This window comes from Gadus chalcogrammus, chromosome 16, assembly GCF_026213295.1.
Source record: "Gadus chalcogrammus isolate NIFS_2021 chromosome 16, NIFS_Gcha_1.0, whole genome shotgun sequence".
Taxonomy (NCBI): Eukaryota; Metazoa; Chordata; class Actinopteri; order Gadiformes; family Gadidae; genus Gadus; species Gadus chalcogrammus.
The window spans coordinates 18253905-18279245 of record NC_079427.1 but is presented as its reverse complement, the minus strand read 5'-3'; the positions used below and the strand labels follow the sequence as shown (position 1 = coordinate 18279245).

The window sequence follows — 25341 nt, the reverse complement described above, 5'->3', positions numbered from 1 at the left end:
ACACACACACACACACACTTGACAGCCTTGTCAGGCGAATTGCACAAGGCATAATCAGTGACATGGCGAAAGGATTGAGTAACACACTGAATGATGCATATCAAGACTCTCGCACGTCTCTGGCCCCACGCACAGCCAGTTACACGTACACACATGCACGCACACACGCACATACTTTCTGTATACCGTAAAACACAGGTTTTCACCATTGTTGACAGAAGTTTGTAAATGTTTTTTTTTTGACTTGCAGGTCTGGGATCAAATACACCACAGAGACAAAAACTAAGCATTTCCTAGGGTAAATCTCACTTCATTTTTGTTTATGAATCTCTAGGTGTGTGTGTGTCTGTGTGATTGCATGTCTGCATGTATATGTTTGTGTGTGCGTGTGTCAGCCAAGAGCGAGCCAAATGACAGAGGAGGATGTATATTTTATGGGTATTTTATGATTTTGACATGTCCAACCTCAGCAGGATAAAAGGATACTCCTCTCAAAGAATTATAGTGGGCTACCTCCCCTGTTCGATCACTTCTATGGAATATGGATCATATTTGGGCCTATGTGTACATATGTGTGTGTGTATGCTTGTGTGTGTGTGTGTGTGTGTCTGTGTGTGTGTGTGTATATGTGTATGTGTGAACCTGCAATCCTTTAGGCTCCAACGTGGCTCCAGGCCCCCCTCCACTCCTGACCCAGTATATAAGAGGCTGGGCGCTTTAATGGATGTTTTCCATTCCAAAACTAAAGCCATCTAAAAGTTTGCTTCTGCATCTGCTTTACATCCAAGTATATGCCTATTGATATGAACAGATGTTTAAAGGCCTGTTTTATGGTTTGCAAAACAGATAATGACTTGCATTTTTCTGAATACGTGAAAAAATGCGTATAAAACCCCAGCTTTACCCTTGTTAAAGAGCTCCTATTTCACCACCATGTGGGAGTGTGATAAGCCATTACAGGCCATTTAAAAATCTGCCCTTCCCTGTGCCTTAGTGACATCACAAGAGGTGTGAGTCTCTACCTAGATGTATGATGGATAGATAAGCAACCTTTACTACAGTCCACTGGTTAGCTTGGTGGACTGATCTATCCAACATACATTTTGGGTATACAAACTCATAGACTTTGGGTAGGCTGTCCCTGTATCCGATTTAGCGCTATGCCAAACCTCCACTTCCCTGCGATACAGGTGAGTTCTCCGAAGGCCTGGCCATTACCTCAATTGCTCATTTAAACACATGGCTCTATTTGGGGATTATCTATCCTACTTTTTCATCACGTGGCCTCTCAATTATGTTACCATTGTACATGGATTGAGTCTTTATGTAATAAATTATTTATATAAAAAATCATATACAAAGGGTTAGCGTTAGGTTTATATATTGGTCAAATATGCAAGATGCACATAAGATGCAGGTAAAATGCAGGTTATATGTGGTAAGATACTGTAAAATGCAGGTAAAATTCGCGCAGTTCCCATAAAAAACAGTATGGGAAAAAACAAAAAATTGTCATACAAGCAAAGATAGGGGGACTTCAAACCTCTGAGGTACTTCAAACCAGGTCCCCAGAGCGAAAAACATATTTTGCACTGCTGTGCCACAAAGACGCTGTCGATGTTGTTTGGAGGTCATAATTTGCATAGAAATGTAAATGAATACGGTTTCCATGGACCCAGCACTTGAAGTCAGGTACCGAGAGCTGTTAAACCGAAAGCTCTGTCGGCTACACCACTGAGATGCCTTCTACGCAGAGGTCAGAGCTTATGTTGACATTAAATTCACACATAGTTACATTTCCCATATAACTTCGGGTTTCCATAGAGACAGCCTGCGGACGGACCTGAAACGGGGTCTCCCGAGGTGATACCCAGGGGCTCGCACCGCTGTGCCACCGAGACGCCAGACATGGATCTGGTCAGAGGTCATATTTGACGTTGGACTCCCTAACCCTAACCCAGGGATGGTGAGCGACAGCTCACTCCGCTGCCCCACTGGAAAATAAAATACCTACTTAATTAAACCCCCATCAAATAAGTAGGCCTACTTTATTAATCTCTGATTAAATAAAGTGCTTTTAAAGAATCACATGTTTGAATGTAGGATAAGGATTAGGATTATAAAATGTACTTTATTTATCCTGGATAGAATGAGAAAGTAATACATTCAGCTGACTAAATAAGAAAAGATTAATTCATCAGATAAAATAACACATACTTAGTCATCCCATAAAAAAAATAGGTACTTTAGTCACTTTGTACAGCCTTATGTAGTAAGGTGACTGTTCTCAAACCATTTCCAAGAAAGAATTAGCAGTTTAATGGGTTGCACAAGTAGCGAAGCATGCGTTCGGTAAAATAAGCTAGTTTGTGTGGATTCCCTGGAAGGAATGTGGGGGTCATATTTATTAGCATATGATGGGCCACCAGAAATTCCCAAACCGCTGATACTCTGTTCTTGATTCAAGGATGGAATGGAGCAACCTTTTGGAGTCAGGGAAATAGTTATTACTGTTAATGTGAGTTTGCCAGTGTGCCTATTGGGAAATCCACATAGAAGTCCCACTATTTCATAACATTTTCTAAAATCAGTTCAATGGCTACAATACTACCTTGGGAAGCGTAAAGAAAAAACAGAGAGAGCGAGAAAGAGAGTTTAGTAAGATCCCAGGTTAGTTGTTGACTTGCCCATGTTGAGATGTAAATCAGCCGGGATTTTTGTTCAATTCCCCCCTTCTAGCGTTGTAGACGGGTTCCGCAAATCGTTAGTTAGCCATCTATTGACATCAATTTTATCCTAAACACCTGTTTTCGCAGCTTTTTTTTTTCGTAGCCAGTTAAGCGCATACAAAGTGCACACATAGTGGCTTTGTTACAGGCTGTGTAAAGTATAGGGCAGAATTCTGGAAATGCTTTCTAATGTTTGTCAACAGACAACAGCCAACTGCCAGATCTACACCAAGAGAGGAGGTGAGTTGAATAAAAATGAAGGCTGATTTACATCTACTTAGACAATGTCAACAATAAACCTGGGGTCTTAACAAACCGGCCAAATTCTTTAACATATGTTAATGTCGCCGTGTGTTCATTTGATTTGATTTTTAATGTTTAACAGGTAATTTGGAAGATCAACAAGGCAGCGGCATACATGCATACATATAAATCAGAAATGGACCACAATTTCATAGCCAAAATATATAACTATAACTTTAATTGTTTTCAATATAGAAGGAAGACAGACATTGGTATTCCAATCTGGTAAAAGTAATAGCTCTACATGTAAAAATAAATATTGACCTCATTAAAAAATCTAAACTGAAATCAACTGTTAGTAAAATGGCACTCTAAAGTTAAAAACATGACATATCTTTATGATTTCGTACACAAGGCTCTGTGCTCACACCAACAACAGGACATTAATACTCTTGTCAATCACTTTCAGAATTAAACAGTCAGTGTTGATTCTTCAAATATTCAGTGTAACATATTTCCATTGGCAGTTTAGACTACATCCTCTGCTTTCTATAGATAATCACATTGTGCTTTATTCTACTGAGAATACAGAGTTTCTTTCTACACAAGGAATAGACAGACAGGAAGACAGACAGGCTGACAGATTGATCCTATTTCCCATCTGGGATGGATAACGTATCTTGTCTAATCTTATTTTAGATAGATAGATAGGTAGACAGGTAGACAGATATACAAATATAGATACACCAGTGCATAACATCAGCCCTGTTTACACAGCTTTCGGAAAATTCCTTTGGTAAATGGATGGTAAATGGACTGCATTTATATAGCGCTTTTTTATAACCAGAGGCCACCCAAAGTGCTTTATAATATTGCCTGACATTCACCCATTCATGCACACATTCACACTCCGACGGCGGCGTCAGCCATGCAAGGCGACAGTCAGCTCGTCAGGGCTGTTAGGGTTGAGTGCCTTGCTCAGGGACACCTCAACACTCTAGGAGGCTCAAACTAGCAATCTTGCTGTTACCAGCCTACCTCCTGAGCTACATGCCGCCCATTTGAGCATGTTTCAGCAAAGGTTGACAGAATCAATCACATGAATGTGATTGACTTCCTATGTTCCATCAGGGATCAGAATCAATCACGTGAATGTGATTGATTCTGATCCCTGATGGAACATAGGAAGTGCTACAATAAGCCTGAAGTCAGCTTCATGCTACATTTGGAGCCGATGGGAGATGACCTCAACAAGGTTATGGGTGACCTGGCTTATGGCTCTTAGGGCAAATTGTATAAACAAATTGTTTATTTTACCCCGATCGCTGCCAGATGGTTCGGCTCTGCCACATTGGGCGACGCAACGAGCCGGATCAGGGCCCCGTTGTTTAAAGAGCCTGTGGAAATACACATATGTGTCGGAAATATATCTGTACAAACACATTTGGATTAGTGGCCATAACTACAAACATGGAAGAACTTATTTATTCCTATTATTTTTTCTTTAGAAGAAAGATAAGCAAAATAAGAAATGCTGAACCAATGGCTGGCCCTCAATCAGGAATTAGTATTGTGCCAACGCTATCCGCCTGGCCTTCCATTCAACTTGGGCTGCATAGCCAGATGCACACATCTTTTAGATCAAGGGCCAGCAAAAGAAATAAACAAGGGAGGTTGATACTGGGACTGAAGGGTATAAATGATATCATGTGTGAGACGAGGCAGCTCAACGCACACTGTTCTCTGCTGTGTGTGAAACGCCGGAAGGTTTCGCAGTGGTTGTCTCGTGAATTCGGACGGACCGCTGAGTCTTCATTTCAGCCAATCCCCAGGGTTTCAAACAAAAGGAGGACTACAACGCAACAATACAGGCATCTTTTATATATTCCTGCAAGTCCTGGTAAAAGTCGCGCCAACTGGGAGAGTGCAAGGACGTATCGGATCCTGGGTTTGGCTCCTGAAGACGTAAAGCCCTTACGCTAATACGCCTTCCATCCGAACCCACAGAGCATGCTCAGTTCCTCCTCAAAATGAGCCCCAGAGGAAACCACCAATAACCTTGCTGCGGCCGAACTCCGGCTATTAAAGCAACAGCGTAGTCCATTCAAGGGCTTGTTATAGCAAGAGGCCTGGGTCACGCATCCTGTCTTTAAGAAAAGTCCAAAAATAGGCCACAACCATCATCAGCGATGTGGAGTAACAGAGATCCAAGCCTATCTAGTTTATAGCAGTGCTGATATGACATGTAGCCTCATGGTTTTAAGTGGCTGAGGCCAAATGCTTCCGGAAAGAGGAGACAGAAATGAGCCACTTGGAACAAGTAGGCTAAAGTTCTATTTTGAGGCAAGAGAACAAATACTGTGGACAGGTTTTGCCAATTGGATTAAAATAGAATACCATACTGTATATAGCTGTAGTCTCAATTGACAAAAGGTTTAAGTTTTCAACTGGAAGCTGCTTTCATGGACAAGGGCACACAGGTAACACATGCACACACACACACCCACACCCCCCCCCCCAAACACACACACACACAACCACTGATCTGTTAGAGGAATGTTTATTAAGACAGAAGAGTTGTACTGCATCTTCCATTAAGTAAGCCAATCCCACTTAGAATTATTAGCATATTATGACATTACTATAACGAATAAATATCCAGTAGTGCCATAGGTCCTATATCGTATACACACCCAAAACACACACATTGAAACTGTTCCACACACACATAATGGAAAAAACACACACACACAAGCAGGCATGCACCCATGCACTGGCACTCACACACACACACACACACACACACACACACACACACACACACACACACACACACACACACACACACACACACACACACACACACACACACACACACACACACACACACACACACACACCTAACCATTATTCGCTGTTTCCCCTCATCTGCTGTCCATTATGTGGGTCTTCATCTTCCCCACAGCGCCCAGAGCGGGTGCATGCTGCTTAATGTGCATGACTTATTGCTACATGTTGAGAGTCTGCATGAGGCCCACTGGCTCCACTGGACCCTAATTTCTTAGAGGAAACTCTTATTGCTTCGTGCAAAACATTGTGTCCAGCGGGCCAACGTTTCGGAACACAGCAAGCACAACGGACTCCCACAGCTACTGTTGGACAGCTTCAGAGGTCACCAATGTGAATGTCCCGGAGATGCATTAGTGTCGTCGAGGTGCTGAGGGGATCCCACGCGGTTTCGCCTTAAACTGGATCAACATGTTGCTGCTTTCCGCGCTTCCATGGAGCTATCATCGTCTCATGTGACACCGTACCTCTGCCCAAGTCAAACAAACACAGAGCGCACACTGCATCGCTCCGCTGCGGATTCACTGGCCAGGATCTGCACTGGTGAATCATCGTGACAAACACATATTGGCCCGTTGTGTGCATCTGTATCTGTATTTATCATTTCAAGGGGTTGATTATGGTGAACATTATATTGCTGATTTATATTCTCCTGACAAGAGTTCTTGATCTTTTTGCGATATGGTTCAATTGCTTATTGTGCAAAGTAGTATTTGGTGTCCTATTGTATTCTCTTTGTATTGTGTGTGTGTGTATGTGTGTGTGTGTGTGTGTGTGTGGTCTGTGTTTTTGTGTGTGTGAATGTGTGTGATAGAGAGTATGGGTGCGTGCGAGTTCCTGTGTGGGAACATTGGCATACGTCCGTATGCTGTTTTCAAAATAACAAATTTAGCCTCTTTTAACTTTGCTGCGAGTTGTTTATGAATACTTGAATTAATCTCCCTCCCGCACATTGCCACAAACAACTCTGCATGTGGGTAACGTCTCTGTGCATGTGCGTTTGTGTTCACAGTTTGTTATGGTTCCATCAATGTAAAGCAGTGTGTGAGCGACAGTCTCTGAGACCGGTCGGACAGGAGTGGGTATCGTTCATGTGTAATTCAATTAGTATTCATCATCTGTCCACTCAAACCCCCGTGAAGTCATGTGTTGTTTCCATACAACCCAGGGGCAACAACAACAGGGTTCTTAGAGAAACGAGAGGCAATTCAACACTTCTTGATCATAGCTTCAAAACAATCCCTCTTTTACGATAAGAATAATTCCCAAACGCACGCTGGACTTTTTTCCCCAAGAAGACCAAAATAAATCCCCTTTGGGCAGCGGGTGGCGTTACCCCAGATGGCCGCAACTCAGAGACGGGTCCTAGCGGTTTGCCCGCCCGTTACAGGTAGGTGGTGGCCTCTCGGTTCTCTCTCTCGCGGGCCTGGGCCACGGCCACGTTGATGCACTGCAGCCACTCCTCCGCGTGCTTCTCGTCCTGGGCCTTCAGCACGTACGTCTTGCTGTCGGTGAAGATCTCGAAGGCGCGCGGCAGCCCCCGATCCCGCCGCTTCCTGGCCACCACCTGGGGGGTGTAAAACAGAGTGGGAGGGGCTGGATGAGAGAATGACTGGAGTCTCTATTAACAATCTGATAGCAGACTAGATAATCAATAATCTGATGTCTGACATCAGACTAGATTAATGATCTGATGTCTGATGGCAGACTAGATTAATAATCTGAGGTCTGATAGCAGACTAGATTAATGATCTGATGTTTGATAGCAGACTAGATGAATGATCTGATGTCTGATGGCAGACTAGATTAATAATCTGAGGTCTGATAGCAGACTAGATTAATAATCTGAGGTCTGATAGCAGACTAGATTAATGATCTGATGTTGATAGCAGACTAGATGAATGATCTGATGTCCGATGGCAGACTAGAATAATGATCTGAAGTCTGATAACAGACTAGTTTAATGATCTGATGTCTGATAGCAGGCTAGATTAATAATCTGATGTCTAATAGCAGACTAGAATAAGGATCTGAAGTCTGATAACAGACTAGTTTAATGATCTGATGTCTGATAGCAGACTTGATTAATAATCTGAGGTCTGATAGCAGACTCGCACAACTTGGTCAACGGGAGGTTTCACTTCGTTTTCCACCAATGACGTTGCACGAAGCAAGGACTGTGACCGTGTAATTGCAGCTTCCGGGCGGGTCAAAGCAAAACGTCATTTGTCTGGAAAGGTTTCCAATCAACACTGTGAGGACCGGCCACTGTAATAATACGGTTATTATAATCCCCTTCTGAAGGCTTCCTGGCTTGAGTGATGGAGTGTTTTCTTCTGTAGCATATCACAACAGGAAACGAGGCGGCACTCAGCCCCCTGCCGCTTCTGGATTCTGGCCCAGACTCTAAACCGTCTCCCCCGGAAATTCTGCTATAGCATAGTAGGGCTGCTGTTTCTAATGAGACAGCGGAGAGCAACTTGTCTCGTCTAGAAAAGCCCGGGTGAGTTGTCTGCATTATACATACAACCCTTCGACGTAATAGGACCCTGAATATGAGGGAAAATGGATCCCTCTGGAAAAATGACATCACAGACACAAATCTGTTTGTGCACCGATGTAAAGGTGCCTGGTAACGATATACTGGGTGGGAAACGGAAGACTGCAGTCTGTTATCGACGGATTGTCCTCAATATGTCAGGCTTTTCTCAACTGGTTCTTACCTTGACACTCTGCACCTTGCTGAGTTCAATGGGGATGTCTTCCAGCTCATCTTTCTGCAGGGAGAAGATCAAGACATACATAGCAGATAAGGCTTATGAGAAACAAAAGGTGGAGAACGGAGCACATATGGAGCTCATATTTTCTCCCAAAAAGAAACCGACCTGAACTGAATGGGGTTTGGTAGTAGGTTAGCTCAACTTTTATCTCGATCATGTAAAAGCCCAGTTTAAAAAAGTCAAGTACAAAAAGAAAGAATAAATATAGCATGAATTAACTGATAAATGTCTCCAAATGACATATGGTTATTAATATCTCAAATGTGCATTGGAATGATGCAGTCCTTAATGCTAGTGTGACTTGAGACCCTGTTTAAGACTTCGTTAAGGACAGGGGGAATAGGGGTTTATTTAAAACGTGCTGGAGAAGGCACACAGAGTGGTTGCCAAGCATTTGGCATTTAGAGTTGGAATAACGTTTATTACAAGTGAGATGTCCCAAAGCCTAGAGAAAAGACGGGAGTTTTGTTCACATTTCAAATGACAACATTTCAAAAGTTAACATATTGATTACTGATATAGTAATCAAATATCGAAACATTAAGATGTGTTTAATGTCTTAATCTATAATAACTTGTCACATTTGCATGGTGCCATCTCATTTAATCAGACCCTAATAACACACCTTTACGTCTCTAGGTGTGCAAACATGCCTCCCTCTCTGTGATGTGCATTCAGATTCCCATTTCTGTCATGTAATTCCTGCAGGGACTCATTTCCAGTATGCCTTCAACATCCAGCTACAGTGACCTCCGGTTTAACGCTTCATTCTGTACCGTTCCCTCCAGAGACGGGGAGCTGCTGTGTCCCGGGACCGGAGCGTGAACACTGAGGTTTATTGTCATTTGTTACCAAGGAAGGAAGTGCTAATAGCCCTGGCGCAGGCTCACAAGGTGGCCCGGTAATTAGGACTGGGATTGTGTGTGTGTGTGTGTGTGTATACCGAGCTCCTTTTTGCGCTAGGCTTTTGGTTTATTTATCCACATCCTCTCCTGTTGTTGCTGCAGAGGGTCTTGAAAAGCTTTCAGAAGCCTGAGGTCATGCACATGTGTTCCCACTGGAGGGCTAAGCCCTGGCTAGGGTCGTTGCTGTCAAGCACAGAGACCAGGCTAGACCAGGAAAGACCTTTATATCTGCGGTACCATCAATTGTCAGGGAGGATAAAACTGTATACATAAAGCTCAGACTCCCATTGTACTGCTTGGTACTGCTTGAGACCCCCCCCCCCCCCCCAAAGAACCCCAGGGTTTGAAGCCAGGGCCAAGGGAGTGTCTCTAAGCAAAGCACACTAAATCTATATTAGGCTCCAGAGCTCAGATTTGTAGCACATTGAGCCCCTCGTCAAAGTCCTAGTCGGCATCAACGGAAGTAAACACGCACACAAAACACGTAAGCATGCACGTACACACACAAACACACACACACACAATCCGTGCTTGCGACACACAAACTCACACGTGCACGCACGTGCACAAACAAACACGTCACATGGGGACAACCCTAGGGGTCTAAAGCTATGTGAAAATAGACCCGCAAACAACTAACGCAACATTAGCTTCAATCATTCCGAATTACACCAAAAATTCTTCCGTTATTACTCAATTTGAGACAGAATAACACAGCATTGTTTTTCTAAATCACTCACTCACTAAATATACGGGTGTTAGGTGAGGTCTTACACAACATGCAAGCCCCCCCCCCCCCCCCCCCCCCCGTCCATAGACCCACTCTCCAAAGACTCTGAGACAAACAAAAGACTCAAGTCCTTCCAGATCTGCGGGCCTTCATGGGGGGGTGGAGGGCTACCATCTGGAGGAGCAGGACAAAGCCTATTGTGTGGAGTGAGACAGGATTCCCGGACCTCTATTTATACAATCATTAGAAACATATTTCCCTGATTCCCAGGTAGTCTCTTTGGCCCCCCGGAGAATCACAACCATGGAGCTTGTGGTGTCTGGGCTTCTTTCCCCCTTTTGTGCTGCCTCTCTCCCCCTGGGTTTCGGTGGATGATTACGGTAATATGTCCCTGGCAGAACCAGAGGACCCTCCCCGTTTGGCTGTGGATACGGTATGGAGATGGTCGTATAGTGATCAGAGCGAGGGGTTGTTTCAAAGAGAGGCATACTCCCAAGAAATCTGAATGCGCTTACAAACACATGCACACACAAACACGTGTGAACACACACACACACTCACAAACACACACACACACACACACACACACACACACACACACACACTCACACACACACACACACACACACACACACACACACACACACACACACACACACACACACACACACACACACACACACACACACACACACACACACACATCCACACACACACTATACCTTCGTAACATATTTCTTCATGAAGCACGGGCTACTTTGAGATGTTTGGACTTTCTGCTCCCTGATCTCCTGCAAAGCCCTCGTCCCGTGGCCGGTTAGTTATCACAGTCTGCTTCACTGACCTCTCTGGTGCACGGGCACACATCACGAGGTGCCGTCTCCTACCGTTCACCCGCTCGCCGCTCACCGTGTGTGTGTGACCGAACGTGGAGCAGGGGGAGAATTCACCCGGACACGCACGTGCAACGACATACATAAACTATGTGTGTCTGCTCTCCCCCACTTGTGTGTGTCCCATCGATCACATCGATTACCCCTGTGAGTGTACCTTTTTCTTTTCTTTTTCTTTATGAGTGTGTGAGTGAATGAGTGAGTGTGTGTGTATGCGTGTCTCTGTATGTGTGTGTATGTGTGTGTGTGTTTATGCGTGTGTGTGTGTGTGTGTGTGTGTGTGTGGTGTGTGTGTGTGTGTGTGTGTGTGTGTGTGGTGTGTGTGTGTGTGTGTATGTGTGATCTTCCACCAGGGGTTGTAAAAAGGGCAGCGACGTACGGATTTGCCGGATTTGCGAAACAGGAGCTGGTTTCCTGCCAGGGTGAAGTACCGGGTCTTCCAGCGCTTGATGAACTTCCAGCGAACCTGCTTCTCCTTCAGCCGACCCTCCATCAGAGGCTGGCCCTCCTGGTTCACAACTACAAGGACACACACACACACACACACACACACACACACACACACACACACACACACACACACACACACACACACACACACACACCACACACACACACACACACACACACACACACACACACACACACACAGCATGACATAACTGACACATGTACACAGAGTAAAAAATATCATAATGAATACAAAATACTACTCTCATGGTCCGTGTACATTGTATATTTGGTCAGGGACAGGAACCCCGACCCAGGGGGCAAGCGGGAACGTCCGGATACCATAGGCCCGGGCAAGCCCTCTGCGTTTATCAGGAACCCAGACCCCAAAGAACGTTCCCATCCGAGGACCCCCTGGGATTGTTTGACGAGAACAAACTGATCCAGGGTGCCTTGTAGAAACCCCCCTCACCCAAAAAAACAAAACCTAAAGCCTGAAACCAACCCCTTGGTTTTATTGTTGATTGTTGACAGCCCTAACCTGACGTGCCTAGACTCTGGTAAGAAAGGGTTGTGATTTTGCTTGCACGTTCTCTAGACTACTCTTTGTAGAAGGACCTGGAATAAATACAAATAATCAAATAAACAAAAAAAAAATTGTTTAATAATAATCCAAAAAACTGAAATACAACAACCTATGCTACTTAATGTAAGAAGTAAATATATATTTTATACATCTATGAAAAAGAACTAGCATGTCACTAACAGATATGTTTTGTTAAATTCTTCTGTTTGTTCATTACATACATTCCTTTTTATCTAGACGACTTTATTATTTTTGTCCCTTATCAGAGCGACCTCCTTCAAGGTCTATTCTTGTCGATTGAGCAGACGTGGAGCAGTACTGGCAGTAATTGAAGCAGGACTCTGATATATTTGTTTAAAGGCCGGCCAAGAGCGACATCCCCCATGCATATCCCAACGCTACGGCCTGCGGTCAGACATCCTTGAAACTGGGACAGAGGCTACCGACAGAGTCGAGCCCAGCCAATAAGCAGACCCCATTATGGGCATCGAAAAGGCTTTTGTTCGGAGTCTCAAGAACCTCAAGATTTGAAACAGAACACAGCACGTCATCGGTACAAGAATACCCCACGAAACTACAACACGTCCTGCTCTGATTACAAACAGTCCACCAAAACAACTTTCTGGTTTTGGTTGGAAAATGTTTCATTTATTTATTCTTTCTTGAGTGCAATATAATGTGTGCGTGTGTGTAATGTTGACGCGGCGCCCAGGCAAAGCTCTCTGGTGTTTTGGCCGACTCCGGTGTTACTGTCAGTCAGGACGTTGGTTGGTGGCGCCTCCATCAGAACACAGCATGACCCACAGAGACCCTTTTGGTGTTCCCATGCATGAGTAACTCAGCTCCCCCCGACGGACAAGCAAGTGGTTGTCGACCTTTTGGCCCGCGATCACTATGACTCACGAGGGTCTGTTTCTTAGCAGAGGGGGAAAAGACAAACCCTTCAAACGCTTATTATACCTGGCAGCCTCCAGAGGGACTTAGTAGAATGAAGAGAATACAGCAGCTAACAACACACACACTCACACATACACACACTCATACAAACACACAGACACAGACACAGACACACACACACACACACACACACACACACACACACACACACACACACACACACACACACACACACACACACACACACACACACACACACACACACACACACACACACACACACACATCAAGAAGACAGCCCATAGCCCAGTCGTTTTATATTTAAGTGTATTACTGTATTAGTGGCGTTATTTGCAACTGTGATTGAAATTTGAAAATGGCAGTGGCAGGGCAGGGAAAGGAGCCGGGAGCACAAGCCCTCTATGTAGAAGGATAGCAATTTGATGTAACATCAGGTGACAAAGGGCATACCCTTTTACGCCTCAGAAGACGACATGTTTTATCAGAAATACAGATCCAGACCAATTCATTTGCTTCACTTCACCGTACCTCTCGATGTCCCCAATACAGAGAGGGCTGTACTCCGTTGTGTTTGCTGGTTCTCCACAGCATTTCCTTATATTGCACAACTGTATTTGTTACCGTATGTTTCTGCAAATAAATCAACGAGTCATACTTTCTCGCTAAATCCATGCATGATTTATCATGCTTTACTGGCATTGGCTGTTGTAGTTTTGGAGCATTGTGTTTGTTGTTTCCCAACAACAAATGCCATTTGTTTGAATGGACATTAAGTATCTGTGTGAAATGGATTCTGACACGCATTTCCAACACTCCAACATGGTTAGTTCGGCTCCCTAGGGTAGGTCTATTTCTGATGCGTCCATCATGTTACTGTACAGAGTGTTTACTCTTAAAGCAAATAACGTGAAAACACACACGTGAATACACCCACAAAGAAAGGAACAAATGACAATTTGGATTTTGTTAAATTGTTACTTAGGGTCATTGTTCAAAGAACCACACAGACATTTTTACTGTCATTGACCAAGATGCTTTATCGAGAACTCAGTAGGAGGGAGTGACGGTATATGGAGCGCTCAGCCCGAGCCGCAGGAAGAACAATAGATAAACCCCCCGGTTGGCAACATTTCAAGGAAACATCAAATCCAGTTCCAAGTCCTTTACGCCTGTCTAGCCTGGTTTTATGCACTTCATTTAAACGTTTCTTTATACTTTATAGATAGATTTCATTTGAATTCATAGATTGATTTAATAAAATGTCATACATTTCCGTATGTATTCCAATTTCAATATACACTTTTTAGTTTGAGTTTAGTTTTAGTTGAAGGTAACCTTGTTAAATCCACTATGGTTCACTCCTGGTGACTATGGCAACCAGTAGTGCTACAGTTAAACCAAGCCACACTTCTGCCATAGGGTGTCTCAATTCAGATTAGATCTACATGTTCTGTTCACAAACAGGTACCAGGAATACTCCTAATAAGGTATCAAGCTAGAAACTGTTTCATTTAACAATGGACCCCCCCCCCCCCCCCCCCCCCCATACACACACACACGCACACGCACACACACACACACACACACACACACACACACACACACACACACACACACACACACACACACACACACATACACACACACAGGCACACACACACCGTAAAACACACAGTAACTCTTGCCTTGCGTAAACACAATAATCCAACAACAGCTACAAATCGTCCGCCACACTTTATGAGTTTCACAACCCATTGTGTGGAAAAAACATCCACAAAAGGTCCTTCACCACAGGGGACTACCTCGGCCCGGGCCCCCCCCCCCCCGTGAGGAGCTGTCATATGGGCCACTCCTGGGGATCACGACCCCGGCACATTGGAGTCCCAGACTTAAATAACCCTTGGAGACACCTCGACAGTGCACTGCGCATTACACAACGCGGCAGGGGTGTTGACGGCTCCATACGCTCGGTCTCAGTGTGATGGGCCAGAGAGTCTCTGGAGGGCCGCGTGCTTCCAGGAAGGGGAGCACAGCCTACCCCCCCCCCTACTGCTAGGGGGTCCTCCTTGTCGTTCATTATCTAGGAATATTTACACATAACATGTATTTTTTGTTATCCGCTGTACAGCACTACTTTATGAATTACATTTACTTACGGTACTTACTTTTTACTTACCAACACACACACACAAACACCCCCCCTCGAATGATGGGGATGGTTCAGAGTGATAGCCTCACAAAGTCAGGATGTACTTTACCTCCTGTATCATAAAGCAGCAGCAGGAGCGCACGCTGGAGTTTAAGACCCCACACTGCTCATTACCGCTCACTTCAAACACATTCCAGTGCTTTAGCAGAGCCCTACATCATGTACGTGTCATAGAGTCCCAAACAACCCCCCCCCCCCCCCCCCCCCAGACCCCAACCTCGCCCCACTGTCGCCCTCCAACGAAAACATTTTTCTGGGAAACAAACACCATCCGCCAACCCACACATGCCTTCTCACTCTCTCTTTCTCACCCACTTTCCTTCAATGCTAACTTTCTCCCTCTCTCTCGCCTACTCTCTCTCTCTCTCTCTCTCTCTCTCTCTCTCTCTCTCTCTCTCTCTCTCTCTCTCTCTCTCTCTCTCTCTCTCTTTCTCACCCAGTCTTTCGCTTTCACCCCCTCTCTCTTCCCTACTCTCTCTCTCTCCCCCACTCTTTCACTTTCTCGTTCTCACCCAATATCTCCTTCAATGCAAACTATCTCTGCCTCCCTCTCTCTATCTCTATCCCTCCCCCACCCTACAGCTTATCTCCCCCCTCTCTCAATCTCTCCCCCACTCTCGCTCTCTAAATGTACACGGAAAACCTTAAGCATAGCAATATACTTTAATGCAGACTCAGCATAGCAATACGCATATGTAAAGTAATGACTAAATAATTGGCAAAGCAACTGCTGCTAATGCAAACAGTATGTCATGGAGTGGAATGGGCCGTGAACCTTTCATATGTCGTGAGAGGCCAAGGAAATACAACTGCAGTTGATCATGAGTGCTTATCCACACGCAAACTGCCTAATTTAAATAATTTAAACCTATTTTTGCGGTAACATGCATCGTTTTATTTGAGGAAATCTTCATGACTTATTGTTGCTATGGAATGTTACTTTCTTCATGAGTGTTCAGACGCTTATGCTTGTTGAAGTCCTATATTTGAACGTTCAATAATAACATACTTCAAACCCGTTTAAGTCGAGCCAGTGAGTTCATGTTAGAAGAATGTCAAAGGTCAATGTGGGGTCACTGATGTAACACTCAATGTTGTCAGAACTTGTGACAGTCGTGCATGAAACATCGCATGCACAAACTTTTGGGCTCCCACACACACACAAACATACACAGAAACACACACACACAAACATGTTGACAGCCAAAATTGACATCTAGGTGCATGTCAATGTTTATTTCTCACCATCTTGAAAAATTGACAAAGCTTCCTAGCTGTGATGATGTGAACCATAGCACTTCTAATAGCTCTTTTACTTGGCTGAACATGCATTCGACATTCTCTTTAACATAACTCTGTGAAAGCACGGTATATTCCTTAAATCAATGGTAACATGCCTCCTCAATTTAATTACCAAATTACAAGAGGACACACCCTGCCTTAATCCCCCCATACCATCTATTATACAGCGAGTGACATTACCTGCCACACACACACACACACACACACACACACACACACACACACACACACACACACACACACACACACACACACACACACACACACACACACACACACACACACACACACACACACACTTACAATGACCTTGGTGGAAATATAGAATGAGGTGAGATGCTAAACATGGGGCTGATCTCGAGCTGCCTTGCTCAGGAATATTTGCTTCATGCCGTAGGGCCGGGAGATCCAGACAGAATTCGACAGCTTTACAATTTCAGAGGATTGTATTTTTTTTTTCTCTCTCTGAAACAACGACTGCATCTGTAAGCTGTCTGAGGTATAACACTGCTCCAGGGAGAGAGCTTTGTGGGTCTTTGCTGGGGGTCCCACATTTCAACACCCCTCTCCCCCCCACACACTGCTGGGAATATTATGTGAGAACACAGATGGGTGGCCTCCCAAACTGGTACTTCCCCACTGCCAGACGTTTAGAGAAAGACATCTGCACACAGTGTAGAGGCAATCATACAGGTCTGCCTCCCTCATAGAATCACTGTGTTGTTTAGCACCGACTTCACTCACATTGCATATGGAACCGCCCGGATGGGCTGCTTGCGAATGCTACACCACAAACACACACGCCGAGCACACACACACACACACACACACACACACACACACACACACACACACACACACACACACACACACACACACACACACACACACACACACACACACACACTCACAAATTGCCTGCAGTCTCCCATGTAAACCGCTTCCGGTCTGAGGTTGTGGCCTTAGGGGAATTCTACGGTGGCTGGTTGTACCCATCTGACAGCTGACCCCAGGTCAGCAGGCTGCTGGTGACAGAAAGTCCTCTCTCTCTCTCTCTCTCTCTCTCTCTCTCTCTCTCTCTCTCTCTCTCTCTCTCTCTCTCTCTCTCTCTCTCTCCTCTCTCTCTCTCTCTCTCTCCCTCTCTCTCTCCCTCTCTCCCTCTCTCTCTCTCTCCCCCCCCCCCCCCCCCCCCTTCTGGTAACCCCCCTGCCTGAGTAGTCAACTCCAGCATTCATAAACGTCCACACGGCCCTCGTTTCAGCCCCGCTCTTATATCCCCAATAACAATTTCCATGTGAGACCCACGGCAAGAAGAGGGCAGATTGAGGGGCTCCTATCCAGAGAGCTGTGTTAATGTCAGCGCTGAACCCGTCCCCTCACGTCCCCTTCACTCTGAAGGGCTGTCTGGACCGCTGGGTTGGAGGCTACGGAGCTGAACTCAGTGACCAGACGGAGACAAGACGGCTGGATGGAGTGGTTCTACAGGTCCACAGGCCGGCTCATACACACACCTTTAGGGGGGGAATACTTTTAATACTTTTTACCTTTTTTTCTATGTGTGTTTTTGTGTGTCACATTTGTGTTAATGTGTCTTTGGTGGGAAAAAATAAATCTACAATATATTGTTTTCTTAGCTGCTTATTGATTTTTCTTCAGTCATTTTGACATTCATTGTGGTTTTGGCCCGAAATACTTGATGGCGCCGAATTTTGTTGTAGTTTGTTCCATCCAGGGTATTGTGTTACGCACCAAGCGCAGCTACCAAGAACATGATGGAGTGCTGGCGGTAAATTAAAATACTAGGAGAACATTTTGCGGCCGTGTGTGTCAATGTCTCTGTGTTTGTTTTCGAGTATTTGTCGCATAGTGTATATATACCGTATCTTCTTTATCACTCACTAGTCAGTGCACCCAGATGAAATCAGTTACAGTTTATGTCCTTAAAGTGTAGTTAGTTTTAGCAGAACTTTAAAAGGGTTAGTTAACTACACCGGCCACATTTCTGATGTCTTTCGTTGCTTCAGTCAGAACACAAGGGCGTGCACACACACACACAAACACACACACACACACACATAAATTCACTGACAGAGAATGTGGAGGTAGTAATCAACCGATGCTCAAATGTAAAATTGGCTTAAAGAGGTCTTTAGGGAGCGAATCGCTTGTGGGACCCTTTTCCATTTCCAGGTTCTGTGAAATGACCATTACCCATAATCCACTCTGACTCAAAGCATCTCAACCACACAAGCTCTCTGGTGCACAAATGGTTCTGATCAGAGCCCAGGGCATGGGGGGTCAAGGCCCCTCCGCAGAGAGTGGGAGAGACCACAGCATCGCTTGTTTTACAAATCCATAAAGGACTCGAGCAAGCCCCTTGATTTCATTCAGCTCCACGGAGGTCACACAGGTTAAATAGGCCTTAAATACAGGGTTTACATGGAAGGATTGTGTATGTGTGTGTGGGTGTGAGTGTGAGTGTGAGTGTGTGTGTGTTGTGTTGTGTTGTGTGTACCTGTGGCCTTCTCGGGGTTGTTACACATGAAGCAGAGCCAGTTCTCCTCTTTCTGGCTGAAGCCAAACAGGTCAAAGAAACGCACCTCCTCCAGATGGACCTGAAGTCTGGCCAAGTCCTGGGGGGGGTAGGGAGAGAGTCCAATCAGAACAATGAGGGAGAGAGAGAGAGAGAGAGAGAGAGAGAGAGAGAGAGAGAGAGAGAGAGAGAGAGAGAGAGAGAGAGAGAGAGAGAGAGAGAGAGAGAGAGAGAGAGAGAGAGAGAGAGAGAGAGAGAGAGGGAGCGATAGAGTAAACAACAATTACAGCATTGTCTGGTGGTTTCACCTCCACCAGATCGTTGCAGTTCAATAATTTATTTCCAGGCTAATTAGCTAATGATAATTCACCACCACATTCATTGAATGTGGTGGTTCCCTCTCACACACACACACACACACACACACACACACACACACACACACACACACACACACACACACACACACACACACACACACACACACACACACACACACACACACACACACACACACACACACACACACAAACACACACATACACGCATATTAAAGTGGCTACTCTATAGAGGCACATACTGAAGTGTTTTATTGTTTGTCCAGGAATCACAGAGACAATGAGCCATGTTTGCTCACACAGCTACACACACACACACAGACAAAAACACACAGACAGAAACACACACACTAACACGTTCAATAGGGTAACTCAGAGTGCAGCAATCTAGGACCTGTCTGTAAAGTACCTTGCTGAATAAAGGGTCGGCCATTAAGTTTGTGGGCTCTGTCTTTGTGTGTGCGTGTGTCTGACTTCACTGCTTTGACAGTGAAACCAAGAACTACATCACAGTTCACCACACACACACACACACACACACACACACACACACACACACACACACACACACACACACACACACACACACACACACACACACACACACACACACACACACACACACACACACACACACACACACACAGGAGCCAGAGTTTGCTCCTGACCCAAGAGGAGGCTGGATTTTAAGGAATGCAGGAAGATAAGTAGCTCTCACTTTGGAGTGTGTGTGGTGTGTGTGTGTGTGTGTGTGTGTGTGTGTGTGTGTGTGGTGTGTGCCTCAAGTGTGTGTGGTGTGTGTGTTTGTCTTCAACAAGTGTGACTCATTAGAGGTCGGCCTCTGTGACTATTGAGGCGTTACAACAGATCCCTCGGTGCCTCATGTTAGTGGCCAGGCACTAACATGTTTGTGTGTTTATGTGTTTGTGTGTATGACGTTGTTTCATTTTTGATGAGCGATCACTTTATAGCCACTCTCACATACACGTACACACACAAACAAACAAACATCCACACACACACTGATACACCTCCACACACACACACACACACACACACACACACACACACACACACACACACACACACACACACACACACACACACACACACACACACACACACACACACACACACACACACACACACACACACAGACACACATTACTGTAAGTCGAGAGATGAAACCGTTTGTTGTCATTGGTGAACATTGCGGTCCACTGGGACTGGCTCCAGGTTTCAGTGACTTGGCAAAGGACATTGGCCTCAGAACCCTGACAAACTAGGACCATGTGTCTGTGTGTATGTGCGCCTGATTATGCATGTGTGAGAAAGACTGGGAGAGAAAGAGCATAATCATATATACAGTATATACACACACTCAGCTCAATTCTCAATTCTGTACATTGGTACGGCCATATTGCCTCTAGAAGCTAGGAACCCAGAGAGGATGTACCCGACACATGGACGAGTAAGAAATACGAACCAAGACATGGGATGGCAAAGCTGGACCATAAGCCCTGTGAGCGATGGGACAGATAGGAAGTCTGAACCAGCCTAAGAGATGAGAAGTGACTTTCCCAAAGTGTCCATTACATGCAGCCTATGAACTAAGGGTAAAAGCATCCCTGGAGCCGGTTGACCCAGGCTCACTTAAATCACTCCTGACAGCAGCTCTGTGGACTAGAGGTGGATCGCACTCAGTCCAATGGGCTTCTCCAAGACTTCAAAGACAGGAAGGAGACTATCTCCGGATTACACTGTCCAGTTAATGCCCGGGAAAAAATGCCAAACCAATTAAAACAATTTGAACATTGTTTACCAAACACCAGAGCGCCTGAGTTACTCTGAATCATCCGTCCTCTTACCCAGGAGCCAGGAAAGAAGGGAGATAAAGACTTGGGAGATAAAGTATGAGAGAGAGAGAGAGAGAGAGGGAGAGAGAGAGAGGCAGTAAGACAGCGATGGAGAAAGAGCGGGGAGAGAGAGAGAGAGAGAGAGAGAGAGAGAGAGAGAGAGAGAGAGAGAGAGAGAGAGAGAGAGAGAGAGAGAGAGAGAGAGAGAAAGAGAGAGAGAGAGAGAGAGAGAGAGAGAGGACGTGTTTTAAGGGAACATAAAAGAGAGAAAGATAAGCCAAGAACCAGAGCAAAGCTGTTTGAGTAACATGTAACCACAACCAACGACCCTCCACCAACCCACCACCAATACCACTCCCCCCCACCCCTACTGCCTCTTTCTCCCAGCCCCGCCAAGGCCTCCACCCCCATCCCCACCTCATACAACAGGGCCGGTCCACCACATGCAACGCATTGCAACACACCGCCCCGCGGCACAGCAGTCGGAACAACTCACAAACAGAATGATGGATTGGCTCAGGACTGAGCTCAGACAAGCCAACCGGGGAACCGATTGAACCGAGGTGAGGTACCACACTGGGGGTACACGAGAGCAAGCACGTCAACCACACACCCTCCTCCCCTCCAAGACCCAGGGGGTGGGCAAGTGGGGGATCCTACAATGGCATGACATGGAGGAACAAAGAGGGGTGTATGGAGGTCTGAATATGATATCTACCAACTGTCCCCCCCCTCACGCCCCCGGCCTATCTCTCCTGTGCGCTGGTAGAACATGATTTGAATGCGATCAAGATGCAGGACAGCAGCACCACGCAGCACTAGCCGTTTGCATGGAGGCTGGCCCCCAGTCAAACAGAGAAGACAGTTAAGCTGCATATTCATCTTTGCACCAGCCGTTCCTCTGTAACCTCCGTGTTAGAGAAAAGGGAAACTCCAGGTGTCTGAGATGATATCCTGGACGTGCTGAGGCAAAAGTGCAGCGAAATGGAGCATGGAAGGGAGGAAATGAGAGCCAATGAAAGAAGGGGGCACGAGAAGCAGGTTAAAGTGTGGATTCTTGCTCAAGAGAAACTCAATCCAGTGGAGCTGTAAAAACGAATTAACGAAAAGAACCCTCTAAGGGGAGAACGAGATGAGGGAAGTAAGATGTCAAAGAAGGAGCAACTGAGCAACATGCTTTTGATATCATTTCAGTGAATTATAGTCTACGATCTGTCATGAAAAAAATAGCATTCATTGAAGCCCAAGGTTATAACAATGTGTTTGTAAAATGAGATAATGTTTAGTAGAATTTCGTACAAAGGCAACAACCATCCGATGAAGCCACAGGCCTTCTCTGTGTGTGTGTACACAAAAGTTCCTTTTATGTGTACCATGGTTTACTGATTCAAGAAAACAGCTCCTTTTCACACATAAACAACCAGAACCATGACGGCATCTTGGCCGCGGGAGGAATACAATGGGAACAAACGCTGAATAAACATGGTATCTCTTTCTAACCCTGTCCTCCATATCTCCCAGCATGCTTTTCCTCTTCGTTTCATTGTCCCGCCCCCATCTGGTGCTAGTAGTTTCAGCTACTTTTATTTGATTATTTTCAGTCTATCTTCATGCTGTTTATCTTTTCTGCACACACTTCCTGCATGTGTCATCGTCACCTGTCCCCTCCTTTACTTCTGATTACAAACTTCCCTTTGTTTGAGCTTCATTCCACTGATGTTGTGTGCCCCATGTCCATAGAGAAATAACGATAAGTGTGGTCGACACACTCTTCGATCATTGCTGTGGTTGTCCGTTATCTTCTCTCTCACAACATTTTAATTGTTTTCTGCACAACTGCAAAAACTTAACAAGGCCTTATTGACATCACGTTGACTTTCTCTACTTGACAATTTTCCATATTCAACTATTTTTCCAGTTTCACCTTGCTTTCTGTATATCCTGTTTTTTCATCTCCTTATTTCAATGAAATACATGCATTTTTGGGAATGTACTGTGTCTCTAATGACTCCTTCTAAACCTCTCTCGACATTTATCTGACAACCCAATTTTCTCACAGAATAAAAGTTCATCTTACTAAGTCTTCACTGTTTGTTATTCCATACAAACTTCTACCAAGCTTCCTCTTGTCTGCTTTTTTTTTAGAAACCAGCTCTTTTCCAACATATTTCAGCAGGGCATTTAAAGACACCGTGAAATTGATGTCAGTGCATATCTCATTTCTGTTAGGGAGCACATTTCCAAACAAAACAAGTCGTGAACATGGTACAGTGCTTTAGTGAAATGGATCGGACCGTTCAGGGTCTTATTGGATGCACAAAACCAACCTCAACTAGAAGCCAGCGAACGAAGTGATAGCCAGTTGCAAGGTTTATAAGACTACAGTGGAGAGATGTTATGATTTTTTTGGCTGAATTTTTAAGACTGCCAATATGGAGTAATAAGTAGGTTGTCCTCAGAAACAAAACAAAAAAGGCCTGCAGAGGAATTAATACTCCAGTTACCATTACAGTTTATTCGTTTTGGATGTAAAACATCTAATAAATACAATGTTTTGTAATGTGGGTCTATATTGACTGAAACGACAATCTCAGGAGACGTGTCAAGAACTCCTGCAAATCTCCCAAATTGCCTTGTTAAAAAGTGGCCCAGAATAATAAGTATGGACCCCTTTCATCTCTGTAACACACGACAGCTCTTAACGGGAATCTGCGGTGGAATCCATACCTGTGCCATGTGTTTCTGATTGGTCGAGAGCAAAAGAGGCCAGCGCTTAGGATGATAATGTAAGAGCGAATCTCTCTACGGACAGAGAGTTTTAAGAGAGAGAGAATTACAAGAGAGAGGGGCCTTTTAATATCACTTAATTGCATTTTATATCCATAGATAAGACCAGCAGAGCCATCTAAACCCTCTCTCTCATGTAACTGTTAATCTTTGTTTGTCCTGTCCTCCTTGGGGGCATTATTTGTTCAGTTTAAGGCTGCATTGGTTTATCTCAAAGCAACAGTATGAGAACATGGGATATAATTGACTTAATAAGAAGGTGTTGTAGGAGCTACTGTTGTGATTGGCTGAAGCATATGCTTCGTACCATAATCCAATTAAAAGGCAATTTCACCAAATCCTCTAATTTCATTGGCTGAAGGTGAGTACTACTGTCCTGCGAACAGTGCTCTCTTTTATTAAACTTTTGTTTGTGTTTGTCCTTTAGCTTACATTGTTATTTGAACAAAATGTTTACGCGTGTTCAAATTTATTTTTCCTTGACTAACCCTATGATAAATATGTTTATGATGAATATAATACAAATAGTAACATTAAGTCATACAAAGGATAAATAACAAAGAGTGAGGTGGCGATTATACAGAAGTGTTATATGTATGTTTGTGTGCATGCGTGCATGCGTGTGTGTGTGCGTGCGTGTCTGTGTGTTGTGAGCATGTGCAGACAAAAAGAGAGAGTGAGCACCAGAGTGAGGGAGCATCAGAGAAAATGAAAGAACAGGGAGAGAGAGAACGAAAGGGAGTGTGTGTTTGGGGAGTACGGTATACCTGGAGCTATGGTTACCATATGGTAACAATATATGTCCCATCTCGACACATTCAAAACACTCATTTGCAGAACGAAAACACACACTCAATTTATTCCTTACGTCTAATTATTGCCTGGTGACCACTTAGCCTGTCAGAAAATGTTGGAGGGACCACACGTGTACGCACACACACTGAGACAATGACGTGACGCTCTCATTCTATTCTCTACTTTGGTCATTTGTTTCGCCTAAGGTATAAACAAGTAAGAGTTTAAATAAACCAAGGCAGTGTTTACAGTGAGCGACTACTTTGCATATTTCATTCATAAACAGACAGACACACACGCACACACACAGAGGCCTATCTAGGAATTTTGTCCTTGCATCCATAACCAATGACTTCATCCTTTCTGCTTCAGAGAGATAGATAGCTTTTAGGACACGCACACACACACACACACACACACACACACACACACACACACAC

At 44.8% G+C, this 25341-nt stretch overlaps 1 protein-coding gene across 1 annotated transcript in view; it reads right to left on the bottom strand.

Annotated features, from left to right (window-relative positions):
• Positions 1–5753: 5753 nt before the first annotated feature.
• LOC130406012 (ventricular zone-expressed PH domain-containing protein-like) overlaps positions 5754–25341 on the bottom strand; it is a gene marked incomplete at its 5' end in the record, with an annotated part of 36712 nt that continues 17124 nt past the window's right edge. The window contains 4 exons of the mRNA XM_056611377.1: positions 5754–7386; positions 8543–8596; positions 11507–11646; positions 19108–19225. Of these exons, the coding sequence (XP_056467352.1) occupies positions 7204–7386; positions 8543–8596; positions 11507–11646; positions 19108–19225 (495 nt within the window). The remainder of the gene's footprint in view (positions 7387–8542; positions 8597–11506; positions 11647–19107; positions 19226–25341) is intronic.